General features: G+C 41.6%; 1 protein-coding gene across 11 annotated transcripts in view; it reads left to right on the plus strand.

Annotated features, from left to right (window-relative positions):
- The window catches only part of KATNIP (katanin interacting protein), a 128,147-nt gene that overhangs the window by 79,463 nt on the left and 27,918 nt on the right, over window positions 1-20,766 (plus strand). For 10 of the 11 annotated variants that reach the window (XM_075899173.1, XM_075899176.1, XM_075899177.1 and 7 more), the window contains 5 exons: window positions 1,818-1,893; window positions 6,275-6,452; window positions 9,673-9,838; window positions 16,849-17,006; window positions 17,445-17,509. In XM_075899173.1, the coding sequence (XP_075755288.1) occupies window positions 1,818-1,893; window positions 6,275-6,452; window positions 9,673-9,838; window positions 16,849-17,006; window positions 17,445-17,509 (643 nt within the window). The remainder of the gene's footprint in view (window positions 1-1,817; window positions 1,894-6,274; window positions 6,453-9,672; window positions 9,839-16,848; window positions 17,007-17,444; window positions 17,510-20,766) is intronic. The other variant, XR_012896094.1, reaches the window with a different exon arrangement.

Raw genomic sequence — 20,766 nt, forward strand, 5'->3', positions numbered from 1 at the left:
TTCTGTCAAACCCAACCTTCAGAACTGAGTGGCTGGACAGTGCTGGCTGCTCACTGAGGGTATGTCTAGACTACATGCTGACAGAGGCATGTAAATTAGACATACTGAATGGGATTTAAATATTCCCTGATTCATTAGAATAAAAATGGCTGCTGCATTGTGCCGGCTCAGCTGTTTGTCGGCTCAAAGCGGCAGTCAAGATGGGGATCGGTCGACTGCCGCTTTGGGCCCACAAACAGCTGAGCCGGCACAACGCGGCGGCCATTTTTATTATAATGAAGCGGGGGATATTTAAATTCCCGCTTCATTGACTATGTCGGTATGTCTCATTTACATGCCTCTGTCGGCAGAGGCATGTAGTCTAGACATACCCTGAGTGTCCAGTTTTGCAGGCAGCAGAACAGAAGTAAGGGTGGCAATACCATACCATGTCGTCCTTACTTCTGCACTGCTGCTGGTGGCAGTTCTGCCTTCAGAGCTGGGCTCCAGGCAAGGAACCACGACTCTCCAGCTGCTCAGCTCCAAATGCAGCACCTCCACCAGCAACAGCACAGAAGTAAGGGTAGTAGTACGGAAACCCCTCCTACAATAACCTTGTGATACCCCCGACCCAAACTCCTTTTTGAGTCATGAACCCTACAGATTACAACACCGTGAAATTTCAGATTTAAATAGCTGAAATCATGAGAAGTACAATTTTTAAAATCCTATGACTATGAAATTAATCCAAATGGCCTGTGGATTTGGTAGGGCCCTAACCATAAGTGATCATATTTCTTTGTAAATAATAGTTTATCCCTTTCCTCTTGAAGACTTTTTTTTTTCTCTTCTTAAAAATTTCCTTCCTCTTGGCCCTGCCTGTTTCCATGTCTCATTATTTTATCTGTCAAATTAAGATTGTGAGCACTCTTACGTCCAGGGTTTTTTCTTCTTTCTTGTTTTCATGGCCCTTTGTTGCAAAATGCTCCACTTAGGAAGGAACAATCAGTTTCACACATACAGAATGGGAAGCGACGGTGGGGTCTGGGAAGGAGTACGGCAGAAAGGGATCTAGGGGTTATAGAGGACCCCTAATATATTTAAATATGAGTCAGCAGTGTGATGCTGTTGCAAAGAAAGCAAACATGATTCTGGGATGTATTAACAGATGTGTTGTGAGCAAGACACGAGAAGTCATTCTTCCATTCTACTCTGCGCTGGTTAGGTCTCAATTGGAGTATTGTGTACAGTTCTGAGCACTGCATTTCAAGAAAGATGTGGAAAAATTGGAGAGGATCCAGAGAAGAGCAACGAGAATGATTAAAGGTCTAGAGAACATGACCTATGAAGGAAGGCTGAAGGAATTGGGTTTGTTTAGTTTAGAAAAGAGAAGATTGAGGGGGGACATGACAGCAGTTTTCAGATATCTAAAAGGGTGTCATAAGGAGGAGGGAGAAAACTTGTTCATGTTGGCCTCTGAGGATAGAACAAGAAGCAATGGGCTTAAACTGCAACAAGGGAGGTTTAGGTTGGACATTAGGAAAAAGTTCCTAACTGTCAGGGTAGTAAAACACTGAAATAAATTGCCCAGGGGGGTTGTGGAATCCTCATCTCTGGAGATATTTAAGAGTAGGTTAGATAAATGTCTATCAGGGATGGTCTAGACAGTATTTGGTCCTGTCACGAGGGCAGGGGACTGGACTCGATGACCTCTCGAGGTCCCTTCCAGTCCTAGTATTCTATGATTCTATGATTCTTTGCACATCAATAGCACTATATCAACAATACATTGTAAACAACATACCAATATCCACTGAGCTTCTTGGTTTACTTTTTAGGTTCAAGAGCAAGTGACTGTGTCAGATCATCTTTCTGAGCTTATGCCCAAGGTGCCAGGGGTATACACTGGACAATGTAAGTACTCTGTGTTTTGTTGGTTATTCCTGTAATATACAAACTAATACATTACATAGCACATTCTTTTACCCCTGTCATCTGCAGACATTATCAGGAGAGATTTTTGTCCAACACAGTTATGTACAGGCTCCTGATGAATGTTGAATTGAAGTAAAGAAGAGTAATTAAGTGTTTTATAAGCCAAAGCTTTGTTTATTATGGAATTTGGCATACCATAACACTTGGAATTTAACCCAATTTTCTGTAATACTCAGAAAAATGGCACAAGGTGATTGACCAGTCCCTGGATGAATGCTGATTTGAGTAAGCTCTGCCCCGTCAGTTCCTGTGTAAATTGGTGGGATGTTTCAGGCCAAGTCTACACTTGGAGTGCTTTAGTGGCTTAGGAAGGCCAGTCCAGTGCATCAGCAAAGCACTCCCACGGTGTGTCTAAACTACATGGCTCCATCGATGGAGCCATGTAGATTAGGCTGATCGGCAGAGGGAAATGAAGCCGCCATTTAAATAATTGTGGCTTCATTTAAATTCAAATGGCTGCCGCACTCTGCCGACCAGCTGATGATCAGCTGTTTGTCAGCAGATCAGGGCAGTCTGGATGCGTCGCGATCGACAAGGAAGCCTTTGTCGACCGGCGCAGGTAAACCTAGTTTCACCAGGCTTCCTTGTCGACCGCGGCGCGTCCAGACTGCCCTGATCTGCTGACAAACAGCTGATCATCAGCTGGTCGGCAGAGCACGGCAGCCATTTAAATTTAAATGAAGCCGCGATTATTTAAATTGCGGCTTCATTTCCCTCTGCCGATCAGACTAATCTACATGGCTCCATCGACGGAGCCATGTAGTTTAGACACACCCCCAGTGTGGATGTAGCATATATACCTCCTCAACCCCACAAGAATGAAATCAATTATACTGCTAAACGTGCTCTTTTGCCAGCATAACTGCAACTGCACTGGGGCTTTGGCCTGTAGAGCTGCATCAATCAGGACACATACTTCACCAGGATCTGACTGTTACAGCTGTGCTGGCAGAATTCTGTAATCTAGACTTGGCCTCAGAAGAAATAAAACAACACAAACATTAGGGGCAAATCTTTAATGTCAAAGCATTATAATAAGCAACAGAAAGATAACAAAATACTTCCACACTAAGGCTGAGTCAGCATCTGGATTCAGATCCCTGCCTTCCCACAAGCATTCTCCTTTCTCTGCCGCCCAGCAACCGTACAGTAGCTGTCTCTATGCACGCTTGTGCAAAGAGAGAGGAAAATGAAACACATCTTCGGGGACTGCCATTGCTCCTGTCACAATCTGCTTCAAGACTAGACTCTGAGCTTGCCAGGTGAAGCTACTATCCCTTAGCATCCTTGTAAGCTCTGCCGAAATTAGTTAATTACTAATGTGCACAGCATGAGCTCAGCATCGCGTAATTTAGTAATAGCAGGTTGTATGTAACTGAACTGTACCATTTGGCTGCCTTGCTGTTTGTTATACAGCGTATCATGAGAGTTAGGGCTTCTCCAAGGTTGGTGAAAAGCAACTATTTGTGGGCTTTATTGTTATTTATGAAATGAAAAATAATTTAATGTGTCAAACTTACTCTGCCTGATGCACTGGAATTTTACCTGCTGTATCTAGATATTATTGATAGTTGCTTAGTAAACCTACAAGCCTGTGGAATGTGAAAAGCTACCTGTCTGTGTGCATGAAGGAGCTGTCCAGCAGGATCATGGGATCCAGAGTTCAGCATGACAGTGGCCAAAGATAGCATAGAAAAAGAATGGGAGATGCAGAGGCAACTTCTGGAGGCAATGTAAAGCCTAAATGCTCTGCTGCAACACATGTTGATATTCGGGTGTTATACAGCAGGGTTCACCAGGGTTCGAACTGTACAAGATACTGGGAACAGCAGCAACTCCTGCCAGTTGTAGCCCTTCCCCACCATACAGTGATCATTCCCTTCACAGAGGCAGTTCTGTACACAGAGAACAGCTCTCTTGAGCATTCCTGCCCTGGTAACTTTCAGCCTGGCCACTTAACATCAGAGAGCCCTCAGACAAGAAGAACCAGAGGCCAAGTGTATTCTTCCTTGTGATTTTAAGCCCCTCTCCCCGTTGGATTGTTTTCCACTACACTTTTGCTCTTTTTAGTGTTTGCTTCACAATTGTTTTAATTAAAGATTTCTTTCTAGTTGTAGCTAATAGATTGCAGTTGAGTGTATTAATAATACAATTTGCTGTTTCATTACTGCTTCTGTGAAAGCTTTATTTTGGTTTGTTACAGAACCGTTTATGGTTTCATAATAAAAATCATTAAAATTCATACATAGTGAGTCATCAAGTCATTTAACATTGAAAATTCTTAAACCTGAAATAATTCACAGCACAAGCTGAAGCCCGGAAACTCAAAATAACAGCAGTAGGCGTCTCTGATAATAGTGCCTCAGCTGTTTCCATTTTCTGTAGGTGCCTGCTCACACCGCTGAGTGAATCTCTGCACTTCTGCCTCCCACACTTCGTTAAAGCTTTCTCCCTTGCTCTTAGAAATATTGTGCAAAATCCAACGTGCTGCTATAATTGTTGGCTCTTTTTTGCTCCTGGGCCCAACCTTTTCCACAAGCAGTACCACTTCCCTTTCCAATGGCCAGTTTCATAGCCCACTGCCATTCCGCAATTAGCGGGATGATAGTTGAGATGTTCCCTCTGTCAAAGCAGCCTGTGAATAGCTTCAATAATCATTGAAGCAGAGGATAAGCCAGGTCTCCCAGAATAACTGGAACAAACTCCTCACTGTTAATGTCCATAGGGATTGTGACTGCAAAGGTAAAAAGAGCTAAGTGGACCCTTCCAGAACACCCAACATTTATGTCTGTAAACCAGCTGTGGATGGTCAACCAGCCCTTGGAGTACAATGGAGAAATTACCATTTCTTTCCATTTATAAACTCTGTGTTTGTCTGTGTGTATGTGCATTCGCTGCATAATAGGCACCTGAGTCCATCAGTTGCCCCAATTCCATTTGGGAATCCCAAATGTGCAAAACCATTAATGACTCCCTGATCATTACCTTGCTTTGAAACCCAGTGCATCTTTTCCATGGCAACACATACCTGGATATAGTGGCCCCAATCATCAATCTTTGCATGTCAAACTGATTGGGTAGGGATCATTAGCATGTGGGGATTGCCAGCTTCCAGGTGTCCCATGTTTCTACAGGCATGGGGCACCATGTGTTGTTATGCTCTCACTGCAGCTTTTTCAGTACAGATCTCAAAAAAGATTGCCTTCTCCCTCTTGAAATCCTCAGTAGTGTTGGAGAATCTACCACAAAACTTGGTAAATTTTAATACTCTCACTGTGAGACATGTACGCCTTGTTTCCAGTCCCGAATTGGTCCAGCTTCAACTTCCAGCCATGTATCACTAGACCTTTCTCTGCTAGATTGAAGAGCCTATTAAATGTTTGTTCCATGCATAGGTTCTTATGGACTATAATCAAGTCACGTTCTCTGTCTTAAGCTAAATAAAGTTTGAATCTAGCACTATAAGCCATTTTTTCTAATCCTCTGCTCATTCTCATGGCTCTTTTCGGAACTCTCTCCAATTTATCAATATCCTTCTTGAATTGTGGGGGTCAAAACTGGATGCAGAATTCCAGCAGTGAGAGCACCCGTGCCAAATACAGAGGTAAAAGAATCTCTCTGCTCCCTTTTGAGATTCCCCTGTTTATGCATCCGAGGATGTCATTAGTTCCATTGGCCACAGCTTCCCAATGTTCAGCTGATTATCCACACCCCACCCCCAAATCTTTTTCAAATTTGTAATCAGTATGTTGTGTGGTATCAAATCAAACACCTTACGGAAGCCTACGTCTATTACATCAATATTATTGCCTTTATCAACCAAACTTGTAGTATCATCAAAAAAGATATCCCTAAGATATCACCAGAACTCCTGCAGCAGGGGTCAAAATCATAGGACTCTGCATAAAACCATGACATTTGGCAACACTAGAGAATTCAGCCAGAAAGATGCTCTTAGCAGCATTTTGAATGGACTTGATGGGGTGAGTTTGCAGGCATTGAGTTCTCATTTGCTTGTCCTCTCCCAAATATTTTGAAACTCCTGCATCTTTGTGGCTAACAGGCTACTCTGAATTCCTTAGATTTCCCGCTATCTCCAGTTACTGTTAGCAGATCCTTGAACTTGCATACTGGCATTTTGCACTTGGAAAAAAAAATGAAAAAAGAAATTTGCTTCTTGTTGCATGCTGATTATGGAGGTTTGGATTGATAAACTGATTTGCTGGGATGTGCTTTCGGATAATTTCTTTTGGTACCTCCTGCTACTGACTGATAAATATGTGTATGTTCTTGTCTTTAGGCCTGCAACTAAATTTCACGTTTTCCTGGGGAGACTCACATTACCTTGGACTCACTGGACTTGAAGTAGTAGGGAAGGATGGTCAGGCTTTACCAATTACTGTGGATCAGATTTCTGCTTCACCACAAGATTTAAATGACCTTGCAGAGTACACGGGAGATTCCAGGACATTAGACAAGTAAGTAGCGAAACAACTGAAAACTCTTAAGTCTCTCCAGCAATGTTTTGTCCTATGTTTGCTGTTTTAGTACCACTCCTCTCAATATGGGCGCCGCCACCTCCGCAGACCCCTGAGTGGGGGTGGAGAGGGCTTCACGCTCTCAGAAGGGGCGGGGCTTCAAGTGGAAGAGGCAGGGCCAGGGCAGCTAGCCCTCCATGCCATCCAGAGTGCGGTATGTCCTGCCCTCAGAGCCGCCCAGAGCATGCAGCATGGCGGTCAGGCAGCAATTTAAAGACCCTGGGGCAGTAGTGATGGCTGGGATTGCCGGGCCCTGGAGCAACTGCCTCCTTTATCCCCCCCATACCTCCCATCGGCAGGCCTGCTTTGCAATATTCACATTAGTCTGAGATTTGAAAGATAATGAATGAGAACTTACTATAAATATATATAGTTTACATTTATAAAATGGTGGACTTGTTTAACCCTTACTAGGTAATAATAATAATGTAAAACTTGCAGCTGTGCCATCATTAGCTAAGAACTCTGTCAGATTCCACAAGCTAAGCAGGATGGGCTGTCAGAACACGGATGACATGCTTGTACTGAAGAGATGTTTGTGATTCAGTAGATGATATTCTTATGCTTGGCTTGCAACTTCCACCTTTGTTACCCTTAGGGGAGCTGAAGCAAAGGTGGACAATGACTGTGAAGTTTATTAGTGCAGACAAAACCACCCAGATCTTGCTGAGTAATCATGCCATATTTAAGTAGTTAATTTTCAAAGTAAAACTGCACTTGTAAAACTGGGACAAGCCCTTCCTCTTATATGAAGTGCCCTAGAGAAAGCTATAGTCAAAATTGCACGTTACTTTTTAATTTAACCTATAATTTCCAAATCTTACACCTAATGGATTTTACTGTACAATTTTGCATACCAGATCTCAGCCCAAGGATTAATCATTTTTGGAAAGTATGAGCAAAAATAGGTTCTTGCAGCACCCCCTTCCCTTAATATAGAGGTAAACATTGGAACTATGGAAATAGTCTTCATTATGGAGAAACATCTTTCAGTTTTCCAGTGAAAATAGGTTCTGTGCTGAGTTATGTCCATATGAAATCCATATGTCACACACAAACAAGTCATTTCTGAGAGCTCCACTCATTCAGTATGCATTGGCTCATGCATTTAAAAAATGTTACATGCCTAGAAAGTAAAGTTTTCTGTAAAATTAATTGGATTCTTGGGGCAAGGTCACATTTTCATCATATGCATAAACAGCACCTACCATACTGAGTGGCCATCTAGGTGTAGCTGCGTTACAAATAGCAAGAGCTTGCATGCATAGGGCATAAAATATTTAACAGTGCAAGGAGCATGTTTAAGGAGGCAAGAGAACACTGGAGTTCTTGCCTCATAGAATAAAATATGTGGTAGCTTATGCAAGTCCTTGTTTCCTTAAGTAATTTTTTTTTAATAAGCCTCAGAGAGTCTCCTAAAATAACTTGTGAAAGAAAATGTTACACTTGCACAATTAAGCATTCAGAAGTCAGGCAGAAACCGTTTGGTAGCAAATGAAAAAAATTATTACAAAAAGTAATATCATTACAAACAATTAATTTCACTTGTTTGGAATGTTTGGAATAAGTACTCAGTGTAATGTTGCTTTACTTCAGCCTTAAAAAATACTTAACATTAAATCTGTCACAGCTTTTCCTTCACTGAGTATCCCTCAACATATACACTGCAGAGGTTCTCGGAAATCATACTATGCAATCATTTAATTAAAGCCTATATAATGGTGCATACACACCTGGGCTGAGTTAAGACTACATAGACAACATAAACTTTGTCATTTCCTGATTTTTGAATGGCTCACTTTTGCAATCATAACATTTGAATGTATTTTGGTAATGAATGCATTAATTTTATTTACTTAAAAAGTCACTACTTAAGTGTGCCTCACATTTTAGAGTCGTTGGCATTAGGCAAAAGTCAGATGTGAAGTAAACTGATGTGATCGTTGAAAGTTCTGCACATTAAAAATTATTGTGGTGAAACCTCATTCTGTTTTTTAGATTACATGTCAGCTCTAACCCAAGGTAATTACAATTGCTGTCCATTCATTGTCTAAAAAAGGAAGATAGATATCATCTAGCTTAAGGGCCTAGCCTACTAATCAGGATTAAAATATATTCACCAAATACCGAGCTGAGAACCACATTCATTTACTTCATCCCTTGTTTTATTTTTCCAATAATTCATTATCTTTTCCTGAGCTGCTTCAGAGTCTATTTATACAGCAGTCTGATGATGGAACAGCAGCACATGCAGGTGCAGCCTTGATGGAGCTAGCTCACTAGAAATAGCATTGAAGTCATGGCAGCTCCGGGCTAGCCACTTGAGTATGTATTCAGGGTACAGTAGGCTCATGTTCAAGTAGCTAGGCTGTGCTACCGCTCATGCTGCCACAGCTGCACTACAATTTTTAGCAAGGTGAAACCTAGCATGGGGATGCCTACGCCTACTGCAATCACACCCCACAACTGCTCAGTCGTTCCTCTTTTCCTATTACCCTTTTCCTGTTTCTCCTTTTACCCTCTTATATTCAGTTACCTATAGTTCTCTAGCTTGTTCCATATATATATATATATATAAAAGCTTCTTAAGCTTTAGCAACCCATGGACCCGCATTTTGATTTCAAAATTTTTCATGGACTCACAAGCTAGCTTCTAGTTTTCCTCAGGGGTACTCATCTCCCACTCATCCCCAAGCCCAGCCCCATATTCCACCTCTTTCCCCCAAAATCCCACCCCATCTCTTCCTGCTCCCTGCCCCTCCTCTTCCATGCCTCTTTTGAACCCCTCCCCTGAGCACACTCCTTATCCCTCCTTCCCCTTCCTTCCAGCACCTCCTGCACACCTCTGAACAGCTGTTTTGCAACATGCAGTGGTCACTTGCAGGAAAGGGGGAGTTGATCTATAGGGCCAGCAGCCCCGATATGATTCGCTGACCCCAGTTTGAGAACTGCTGGTATAGAGGGCTTTTTGAACTTTCAGACAAAAATGTAATACAAATCTACTGTCTTGAGGCTGAAACAACTTAAACTCAGACTAGAAATCAGGCAAATGTTTTCCTGGGATCAATTTTGTATCCCTTCTGTGTACTGTTTTCTCTTGCTATTTCCCCTTGCTTAATAATTTCCAATCCTTCACTAAAGAATGTTTCTGTGTTTGTAGGTTAATAGATGGGACTAACATCACTGTTGAAGATAACCATATGTGGCTTATTCCTTTCACTTATGGGGAAGATCACATGGTCACAATCCATTTTGATAAAGCTGAAAATATTGCAGGGCTTCGCTTTTGGAACTATAATAAATCTCCAGAGGATACCTATAGAGGGGTGAGTGAAAGAAGTGGCACTGCTGCAGAAGTGTTTAACCACCCATTAGAAAATTTGTGCTTTGATATATGAATGTAGCTGATTTAATGGAATAGCATAAATCTTTCTAAATTATCTGACCCTGAGGTTTCTGGCAAGCTTAATGGATTGCTGTCTTGCTTCCCAAACAGCAAATACAGAAAAAGAGTGAGCGATAGTTCTAAGAAAGTGACAGGGCCTGATTCTTCTTCGAGACGCACAGTAACTGAAAATAGTCCTGAAAATAATAAACTGATGGGACTAAATACTAGGAAAGGACACAGCATGGACACCTCACATATGGCATTAGCTCCTAACGTGTTGAGGTTCTAGAATGTGAGACATTCTTTCATAGACAATCTAATTATGAAAAATACTGATAGCAATTTGTGGGGCCTAGGCTTCCATGTTTCTCTTTCCTAGAGGTAATTATTTTATCGCTATAAAAAATGCCAGCCGAAATTGCTTTCTGAAAGATGCCTCAGTTTTTGTGGGAGTTCATTACATTTAAAACTTCACACCCATGTATGTCAAACAGGCTTTACATTTCCATCTTCTCTGTAGGGATAGATAATCATAGAAGCATAGAATACTAGGACTAGAAGGGACCTCGAGAGGTCATCGAGTCCAGTCCCCTGCCCTCATGGCAGGACCAAATACTGTCTAGACCATCCCTGATAGACATTTATCTAACCTACTTTTAAATATCTCCAGAGATAGGGATTCCACAACCCCCCTGGGCAATTTATTCCAGTGTTTGACTACCCTGACAGTTAGGAACTTTTTCCTAATGTCCAACCTAAACCTCCCTTGTTGCAGTTTAAGCCCATTGCTTCTTGTTCTATCCTCAGAGGCCAACATGAACAAGTTTTCTCCCTCCTCCTTATGACACCCTTTTAGATATCTGAAAATTGCTATCATGTCCCCCCTCAATCTTCTCTTTTCTAAACTAAACAAACCCAATTCTTTCAGCCTTCCCTCATAGGTCATGTTCAAGGATTGTGAACCTTTAATCATTCTCGTTGCTCTTCTCTGGACCCTCTCCAATTTTTCCACATCTTTCTTGAAATGCGGTGCCCAGAACTGGACACAATACTCCAATTGAGGCCTAACCAGTGCAGAGTAGAGCGGAAGAATGACTTCCCGTGTCTTGCTCACAACACACCTGTTAATGCATCCCAGAATCATGTTTGCTTTCTTTGCAACAGCATCACACTGCTGACTCATATTTAACTTGTGGTCCTCTATAACCCCTAGATCCCTTTCTGCCATACTCCTTCCCAGACTGTCGCTTCCCATTCTGTATGTGTGAAACTGATTGTTCCTTCCTAAGTGGAGCACTTTGCATTTGTCTTTATTAAACTTCATCCTATTTATCTCAGACCATTTCTCCAATTTGTCCAGGTCATTTTGAACTATGACCCTATCCTCCAGATTAGTCGCAACCCCTCCCAGCTTAGTATCATCTGTAAACTTAATAAGCGTACTTTCTATGCCAATATCTAAATCATTGATGAAGATATTGTACAGAGCCAGTCCCAAAACAGACCCCTGCGGAACCCCACTTGTTATGCCTTTCCAGCAGGATTGTGAACCATTAATAACTACTCTCTGAGTACGGATATCCAGCCAGTTATGCACCCACCTTATAGTAGCCCCATCTAAGTTGTATTTACCTAGTTTATTGATAAGAATATCATGCGAGACCGTATCAAACACCTTACTAAAGTCTAGGTATACCACATCCACCGCTTCTCCCTTATCCATAAGACTCGTTATCCTATTAAAGAAAGCTATTAGATTGGTTTGACATGATTTGTTCTTTACAAATCCATGCTGGCTGTTCCCTATCACCTTGCCACCTTCCAAGTGTTTACAGATGATTTCCTTAATTACTTGCTCCATTATCTTCCCTGGCACAGAAGGTAAACTAACTGGTCTGTAGTTTCCTGGGTTGTTCTTATTTCCCTTTTTATAGATGGGCACTATATTTGCCCTTTTCCAGTCCTCTGGAATCTCTCCTTTCTCCCATGATTTTCCAAAGATGCTAGCTAGAGGCTCAGATACCTCCTCTATCAGCTCCTTGAGTATTCTAGGATGCATTTCATCAGGTCCTGGTGACTTGCAGGCATCTAACTTTTCTAGGTGATTTTTAACTTGTTCTTTTTTTATTTTACCTTCTAAAATTATCCCCTTTTCCACTAGCATTCACTATGTTAGGCATTCCTACAGACTTCTCGGTAAAGACCGAAACAAAGAAGTCATTGAGCATCTCTGCCATTTCCAAGTTTCCTGTTACTGTTTCTCCCTCCTCACTGACCAGTGGGCCTACCCTCTCCTTGGTCTTCCTCTTGCTTCTAATGTATTTATAAAACATCTTCTTGTTTCCCTTTATTCCCGTAGCTAGTTTGAGCTCATTCTGTGCCTTTGCCTTTCTAATCTTGACCCTGCATTCCTGTGCTGTTTGCCTATATTCATCCTTTGTAATTTGTCCTACTTTCTATTTTTTATATGACTCCTTTTTTATTTTTAGATCATTCGAGATCTCATGGTTAAGCCAAGGCGGTCTTTTGCCATATTTTCTATCTTTCCGACACAGTGGAATAGCTTGCTTTGGGGCCCTTAACAATGTCCCTTTGAAAAACTGCCAACTCTCCTCAGTCATTTTTCCTCTCAGTCTCGATTCCCATGGGAATGTATATAATCTATGCTTAGGGCAGTGGACATAAACCCTATGAAGTCATTTTAGTTAATTCTAAAAACAGAGAGCTGATACAAAATTATTTGGATTTGCAGGGACCTCTAATGGAGCATCCAGCCTATTCCTTACATGTAATAGCTGAGAAGGTAGTCAGCCTCACATTCATGATATGCACAAATCTTGTTATCCCAAATTAAGTTTCCAGACACACTGGCTTAGTTAAAACAATAAAACAAGTTTATTAACTACAGAAATAAAGCTTTTAAGTGATTATAAGTATTGAGGCATAAAAATCATAATTGATTGCAAAGAAATAAAAGGTAAAATGCAAACTAACACCTACCTTAATACACTAACTGAATTCAAAACAAAATGTCTCTTTCATCATATGTTTTTTGCAATCTTATTGGCTGGATGCCTTTCAGCCAGGACACTTCCCATAGTCCAATGCTCTTTTTCCTCTCCTTCAGACATTGTGGTTGTTACGAACAGAAAGGGAGTGACAGAAATTATTTTTTTCTCATTTTTATATATTTTCCTCCTAGAATCATTTCTAGCTGGGGCTTAGGCAATTGAAAGTCTGCAGAATGGGGTCTACTAGCTGTTCCATTGCCAAGATATAAATTTCTTGCTCACATTCTTCTTCTGGCCAAGAAAGGCCATGTAATCAGGTGATAGTCCATGTGATTATGTTGGCTGAGGTGCTGACTAGCCTTTTGTCTTTGGGGTCCTGATTTGAAGCTCTTTCCCCAGATTTGGAATGTTTTTATACAACAGAACTTTATACCTTTGCATACAATGTTGCCACACATAATTTACCAGGAGAGTAATGTGCAGCAGATTGACTTTTCAAATGATACCTCACAAGGCGAACTTTGTATAAAATATATCATCATCTTGTAAAAGTAGTGAACATGAGAGTACAGACTGTCACAACATCTTGTCCAAACTATGGCAACAGTCCAGAGTACTTGGAGGGCTCCCTAATATGCCAGCCTTTCCAAGGAAGACTTTATGAAGAAATACACCACCAAACCAATGATTTAGCTAAGATACATCAATGATATTTTCATCGTCTGGACAGATGACCTAAATTCCCTCATAGATTCCCATCACAACTTCAGCAGACTCTCTGGAACACTGCCGCACAGCATCAACTTCCTGGACATGATGATTAGCTTCAGCATTGGAACCATACAAATGGTTAGGTACAAGAAACCCATGAGTCACCACACGTACCTCCACAGATCCAATACCCTAGACACACCAAAAATGTGTTATCTACAGCCAGGCATTTCCAGCAGCACTGAAGTCACAGGCTCCCTTCAGAGGTCCCCATTTCATTAAAAACTCTGTTGTCAGATTTCTCAACCATCAAATGTCCAGTGTCAGACATAATGATCAGAGTGCATGAAATATAACCCCGAAATGGAAAACCTCTTTTTCTTACGTCACATTCACTTGAATTGGCATGTTAAAACTTGCCGAAGGATGTTTGCTCACTTTGTGAATTAAATAAACCTTTTTTTAATAATTTTTGGAAAATCAAGACTTCTATTGTGCAGCAATCAGGGGACTCTGTGAGGGTCAAAGCAGAGAATGAGCCACAGACCATCCCATTCCCAGCCCAGATTTCTAGCATCGGAAGCGCAGGAGTAACTGTTATTCTTTCTTTGGAGTAGCCTCTAGAGGGAGTAGTGACATGTACTGGTTACCCATGCGTGCTGGGCAGCTGTAGAATACTAGGTTCTGGTTACAGCACAGAGATAGAGTGATCAACAGGATAACTATTCATATTGTTTTGGCAGCATAGTTGAAACTAAAGTCTGACAAATTACTGAATTGGATTTCGTTCCCAGGTGTGCTAGAAATTATCCCAAGCAACTGCTTTGCTACTTAATTTGTAAAATGAGATGTCTGATCTGTGATTGCCTCCTCAGAGAGGTGTTTGAGGTTGGGCTCAGTAATGAGGGCTGTAAAATGCACACAAATAATATAAGCAGCAGTGAGTAAAATAGGAGAGATTTCAGCTCAAGATCCCTTGGCTTTCCAGTGCCCTTTCCTTTAGGGCAGTGGTTCTCAAACTGTGGGTCAGGACTCCAAAGTGGATCATGACCCTATTAAAATGGGGTCTACAGGGCTGGTGTTAGCATTGTAGTGGCATGGCGCTGAAGCCTAAGCCCCAGTCAGCCTTGAGTAGCAGAGCTCAGGTTACAGGCCCTGCAGCTTGGGATGAAGCCCTTTGGCCTTGGTTCCCTCATCTGGAACAGTGGGGCTCAGGTTTTGGCAGTGTCCCATCACTTCCTTCCTTCCTGTTTAGGTTTTGTGTTGTCACTCTTAACCAGCCTCAGCTCCTTTAAAGTAAAATTTTAATTGATGGAATTTTACTCGGAATTAAAATTGGTATATTGAAGGGTAAGCCCTCAATGTGAGCACTCTCATTGTTCCTGGGAATTTTTATCCCAGCGACATTTTGATTTACAGTCCTTGTGTCAGTAGTGAGGTATATTTATTTTATGTAGGACTATTAATTACAGTTAACTCAAGTGATCAACTCAAAACAATTGAAACACAGAATACAACATGTACAGTGCTCACTTTCTATTATTTTTATTTTAAATATTTGCACTCTAAAAAGGTAATCGAAAAGTAGTATTTTTCAGTTGACTTCATATAAGTACTGGGGTGCAATCTCTTTATTGTGAAAGTTCAACTTTCAAATTAGAATTTTTTGTGTGACATAACTGTGTTCAAAACCAAAGCAGCGTGAAACTTTAGCGCCTACATGCCCATTCTGTTCTACTTGTTCAGCCAATCGCAAAGACAAAAAAGTTTGTTAACATTTACAGGCACTAATGCTGCTCACTTCTTACTTACAGTGTCACTTAAAAGTGAGAACAGGTATTTGCATGGCACTTTTGTAACCAGTGTTTCAGAGTATTTATGTGCCAGATATGCTAAACATTCGTATGCCCCTTCATGCTTTGACCACTGTTCCAGATAACATGCTTCCATGCTGATGATGCTTGCTAAAAAAATGTATTCATTAAATTTTTGACTGAACTCCTTGGTGGAGAATTGTATGTCTCCTGTTCTGTTTTACCTACATTCTGCCATATATTTCATGTGATAGCAGACTCAGATGATGACTATTTTAAGAACACTTTCACAGCAGTTTTGACAAAACACAAAGAAAGTACCAAGGTGAGATTTCTAAAGACAGCTACAACACTCAACCCAAAGTTTAAGAATCTGAAGTGCCATTCAAAATCTGAGAGGGATGAGGTGTGGAACTTGCTGTCAGAAGTCTTAAAAGAGCAGCACTCCAATGTAGAAAATACAGAGCCCAAAACATCAAAAAAGAAAATCAACCTTCTGTGGGTGATTATTTGACTCAGATGATGAAAGTGAACATGTGTCAGTCTATAGTAGTCTGGATCATTATTGAGCAGCAGACTTGCTGACAGGGAGGGCAAAGGGGGAAATTGCTCTGGGGTCCACCAATTCTACTGTGGCAGTGGCAGCACCTGGAACCCTGGGCCCTTTAAATTGCCCGTGGAGCACCAGGTGGCATGCTCCAGGCAGCTCAAAGGACTGGGAGAGAGGGGTGTGCCACTTTCTGGGTGTCACTGCGGGCTGGGGGGGAGGGGCTGGCTCAGTGTCCAGCCCTTCCCTTCTGGGAGTATGGAGCTGGGGACACACACCCCTTGCCAAGGGGCCTGGTTTGGCTGTCGGATCCCCTGTCGAGCAGAACTCATCATTAACATGGACACACGTCCTCTGAAATGGTGGCCAAAATATGAAGGGACATGCAAATGTTTAGCATATCTAGCACATAAATACCTAAAGTATTTGTATGCGGTACTTGTACTTGTGTGAGGTCAATTGAAAAATTCTATTTCTTTTGTTTTCCTTTTCCTTTTGTACAGTGCAAATATTTGTAATAAAAATAATAACAGAAAGTGAGCACTGTACACTTTGTATTCTGTGTTGTAATTGAAATTGTAGAAAACATCCAGAATATTTAAATAAAGGGTATTCTATTATTGTTTAACAATGAGATTAAAACTGTTATATTGTGATTCATCATGATTCATTTTTAATTGTTTGGCAGTCCTAATTTTATGCCTTAGTTTTTGTAAGAAATTAGATTCCACTGAATTTGTCAAAAAGGAGATGAAATAAGAACAATGTAACAAAGGTATCTTTCATAATTAAGTTTTTTCAGTGAGTGAAATTAACATATTTGTATTAGTAGCCGTGTTTTAAAATAAGGTGTTTCTGTCCCTAGGCGAAGGTTGTGCACGTCTTACTGGATGGGCATTGCATCTCCCCACCAGAGGGCTTTCTTGTCCGCAAAGGACCAGGCAACTGTCACTTTGATTTTGCTCAAGAAATTCTCTTTATTGACTATTTGAAGCCTCAACAGATTATCAGACCATATGGGAGGTAAAGTAGAATGTTCTTACTGTCTAAACTTAGTATTCTCTTACCTTGTAGTCTGTTTGGATGGAAGCACATAGCTAAAAATATCAGGTACTTTGGACATACTTTTAAAAAATTACATGTACTTAAATGCGTACTCAATTGTGTGCCTAATTTTCACATGCGCTTACCAAGACTGTACGCACCGCTGGCCAATTAGATGCACAATGGGCAGTTAGCATGAAGAAATAAGTATGTGTGTGCAAATTAAATGTGGAATTGTGCACTCAGCTGTGGAAATCAGGCCCCCTTCTTCTTGTAGTTTCTCAGGATTCCTATGTGGAAAGCAGTTGGATAAATTCTCCAAATTTGCAAGTTTGTTTTTGCTTATTTCTGTTGGAGAGTTTCTGTTCTTTACTAACAATGTCAGGATTTTGTAATTTTTCTTGTGTATTTTGGCAGAACTGATTCAAAGGGAATGGAACAAGCCAGTATGGACTATGAAGCACCATTGATGCCGTGTGGTTGTATCCTTCCCTGTCATAAGGGCTGTCTCAATGCTTATGCAGAATATGCATTTTTGTAGGGCACCTGAAAATTTTAGGGCACCACCAGAACAGCAAGTAAGAGTGGGTTGGCTCTCGCATGTGCATGCGCCAGACCACTCTTACCTGCGGTCCCGGTGGTGCCCCATGTTATGGCAATGTGCGCATGCAAATGCTGAGGTGGGAGTCGATTATCTGGTTACTGCCTCTGGTTCCTTCTGGATGGAGGCTGCCTTACTCTCCCAGGTAAGGTGCCATGAGGAAGGGACGAGAGCATGAGAGGCTCAGGGCTGGGGGAGGGAACAAGTCAGGTGGGGAGGCTGTGCAGGGACGGGGTTCATAGGGCCCATAAGTTCTCAGGATGGCCCTGCTTATCATTTTCAAATTTGTATTATTACATATATTATTGTGGGATTGTTTTATTATTGGTATTGCAGTTCTTTTCTTTTTGGTCTCCTGAGTCCCTGCTCTTTTACTCCCCAGCATTTTCAGAGTCCTCTCTCTGGTTCATTTTACTTTGAGGTACCTAAAGTATGGGAGAGATATCATTCAAATCTAAGGTAATATAAATTGCATATACAATAAAGCATAGATATGTAACCCCAGTTTCAAACTCACCCCTGTTTCCACCTCTAATTCAGGATCCATTCTAGAAACTGCCTCTTGTTTTTATAATCTACCATTCAGAATAAAGCTAGACAAGATTTAAATAGGAAGGACAAAGCTATTGACATGAATGTAGGTCAGGACATAACAATGGTTTGTACTAAACTATGTTAATTGTATATTTTTTAATGAATTTTCCAAAATGGAGAAGGTGGATTGGGAACAGGACATTCAAAAGCAATAAAAGACAATGCTTTTTCACACAAATTCATTGGTCCAGGACACTGAGGCAAAGAAGTTAGTGAGATTCAAAGGATTGGATATTTCCGCAAATATCAAAACTATTCAGTGTTGAAACAGTAAGCACTACAAACAAGGTTTAAAAGGCCATAAATCCACGTGCTTCTCCGGGTTCAAGCCTCTTTCTGTTACTTGATGTGCTGAAATACCATCGAGTCCACCAGAACTCCAAATCTGTCTTACTGGGTATAAAGTTTTAAACATCAAGCTCGTGAAATGTTTGCCCCCCCAGTGAAAGAGAGATAAGCACAGCTATTTGCCTCCCCAAGATAACAGTTATTTTCACTGAGTTTATTAATAAACAAAAGTGGTTTTATTAACTATAAAAGGTAGGATTTGAGTAGCCAGAAGACATAGTAGGCAGAACAATGTAGTTTACTAACAAAATAAAACAAAACATGCAAGACTACAAGCCTCTTTCAAAAAAGCGTCTAGACTACAAGCAGATTTTCTGAAAAAGCGAGCCGTGTAAAATGAGGTTTACTGCAATCGAAAAAACTGCTGCATTCTTTCGATTTACTTTCAAAAGAACACGGCTGCTGTCTGGACGCAGGTGAAGTTTTTCGAAAAAAGGCTACTTTTTTTTGAAAAAAACTCTGTAATCTAGACACACCCTAAGAGAACTTGGTCCAAATCATAATTTCTCACTTTAGTTCTTATTTCAGGTAAATTCCTTCTCAGGCCAGAGATGTCCTTTCTGACCTGGGTCCACCATTTTCCCCTACCCCTGTCGTTTCCATCCTTTTGTTTCCAGGTGTTTTCATGTATCCTCCTGGGGTGGGGAGCAGTCTGTAAAGCCAGATGAAGACAGTCATTGTTTACTTCCCTCACGTTATGTAGAATTTCCACAGGGTGGGAAGCCTTTGATTCTCCCACACGTCCGTGGAAAAGTACCAAATTCAAGATGGATTCCAGCATCAGGTGGCATGGTCACATGTCCTTGTGGAGACTCTGAGCCCCCCCCCCCCCCCCCACTGGCTAGTTCATAGGAAAAACAAATTCGTTGACAGATTATTGTCCTTATCAATGAGCCATCAAGTTTCTGATGTACCCTTAACAGCCCTCCCTTAGCATGTCTAGATTAGTAAAACAGGTTTATACTTCATATTTCTAACTTCAAGTACAGGAATGACACGTGCACACAAATAGAATATACACATTCAGCAGACTGTAACTTTTCAAATGATACCTTACAAGAAATATTTTGCATAAAACATTTTCCAGTTTTCATACTCTCATATTCATAAGCATATTTTCATCAAGCATTGGGAAGGACCTGTCACAGTTAGGAGGTGCATATTATCCCATATCTGCATACTGTGAGGTTTCAATACTTACTTTTGTGGTAAGTATCTGGCCCTGGCCACTGTTGAAGATAAAAGATTGGACTTGACAGACCCTAGCCTGATCTAAGGTGGCCATTCCTATTCCCAATTACTATATGAGGCTAGGATTAGCCCAGAACAAGGACTTAAAAGAGGATGCAAGGTCTTTAATCCTCAGTCAGTGCAAACTATTTAATCGAAAGTCCAGTAGCTAGACAAACTCTGGTTGGAAGTAAGACACTGGTTTTTAGCAGCGAAGGTGTTTTAACAACGGAACAACTTAGCAAAGGAAGTAGTGAACTCCACGTCACCTGGAACTCTTTAAATAAAAACCGGATTTTTTTTCTAAATGCCATGATCTTGCTCAGTCAGAACAGGGGCAACTGGGGAAGAGAGGCATAGGGGACCACCAGCCACGTGACACCCCCAATCTCGGGAAGGCCTGGGACAACTCCCCCCCACTCTGGGTCCCGCCTCTCGCTCCCCTGCTCCATGCCCTGACCTTGCCTTTTCCCCAAACTGATACAGCATGGGGGACTACTGGGGCCGGGGGTCTGGCACTGGCAGCAGGAGTCCAGACCCCTGCACTCAGCGGCAAGGGAAGCGGAGCAAGGTGGCTCTACTCTCCCAGTCGCATCACTCCGCTTCCTGTCGGTGAGTGCGGAGGCAATCCCACCCACAGCTGGGGCCGTGTTGCTCTGCTTTCCCTGCCACTGTCAGCGAATACCCCTACTGCAGGTGCCAGGCCCCCTGCTGGTCAACGCCCAGAGACTCTGGCTCCACCGGCAACTGGCAGGCCCCTTGCGCCTCCCATCTACAGCATTGCGGGGGCATGTGCCCCTGATTCAGAAGTTGTTATACTTGACATAGGAATGATCAGGATACATTCCATGGCTTGTATTATGAAAGAGGCCAGACTAGATGACCATAATTGTCCCTTCTGGCATCAGAATCAGTAAATCTATATTCCAAATAATTGTAGCTTACATATAAGTTTCAGCTAGATGG

Source organism: Pelodiscus sinensis, chromosome 16 (assembly GCF_049634645.1).
Source record: "Pelodiscus sinensis isolate JC-2024 chromosome 16, ASM4963464v1, whole genome shotgun sequence".
Classification (NCBI taxonomy): Eukaryota; Metazoa; Chordata; order Testudines; family Trionychidae; genus Pelodiscus; species Pelodiscus sinensis.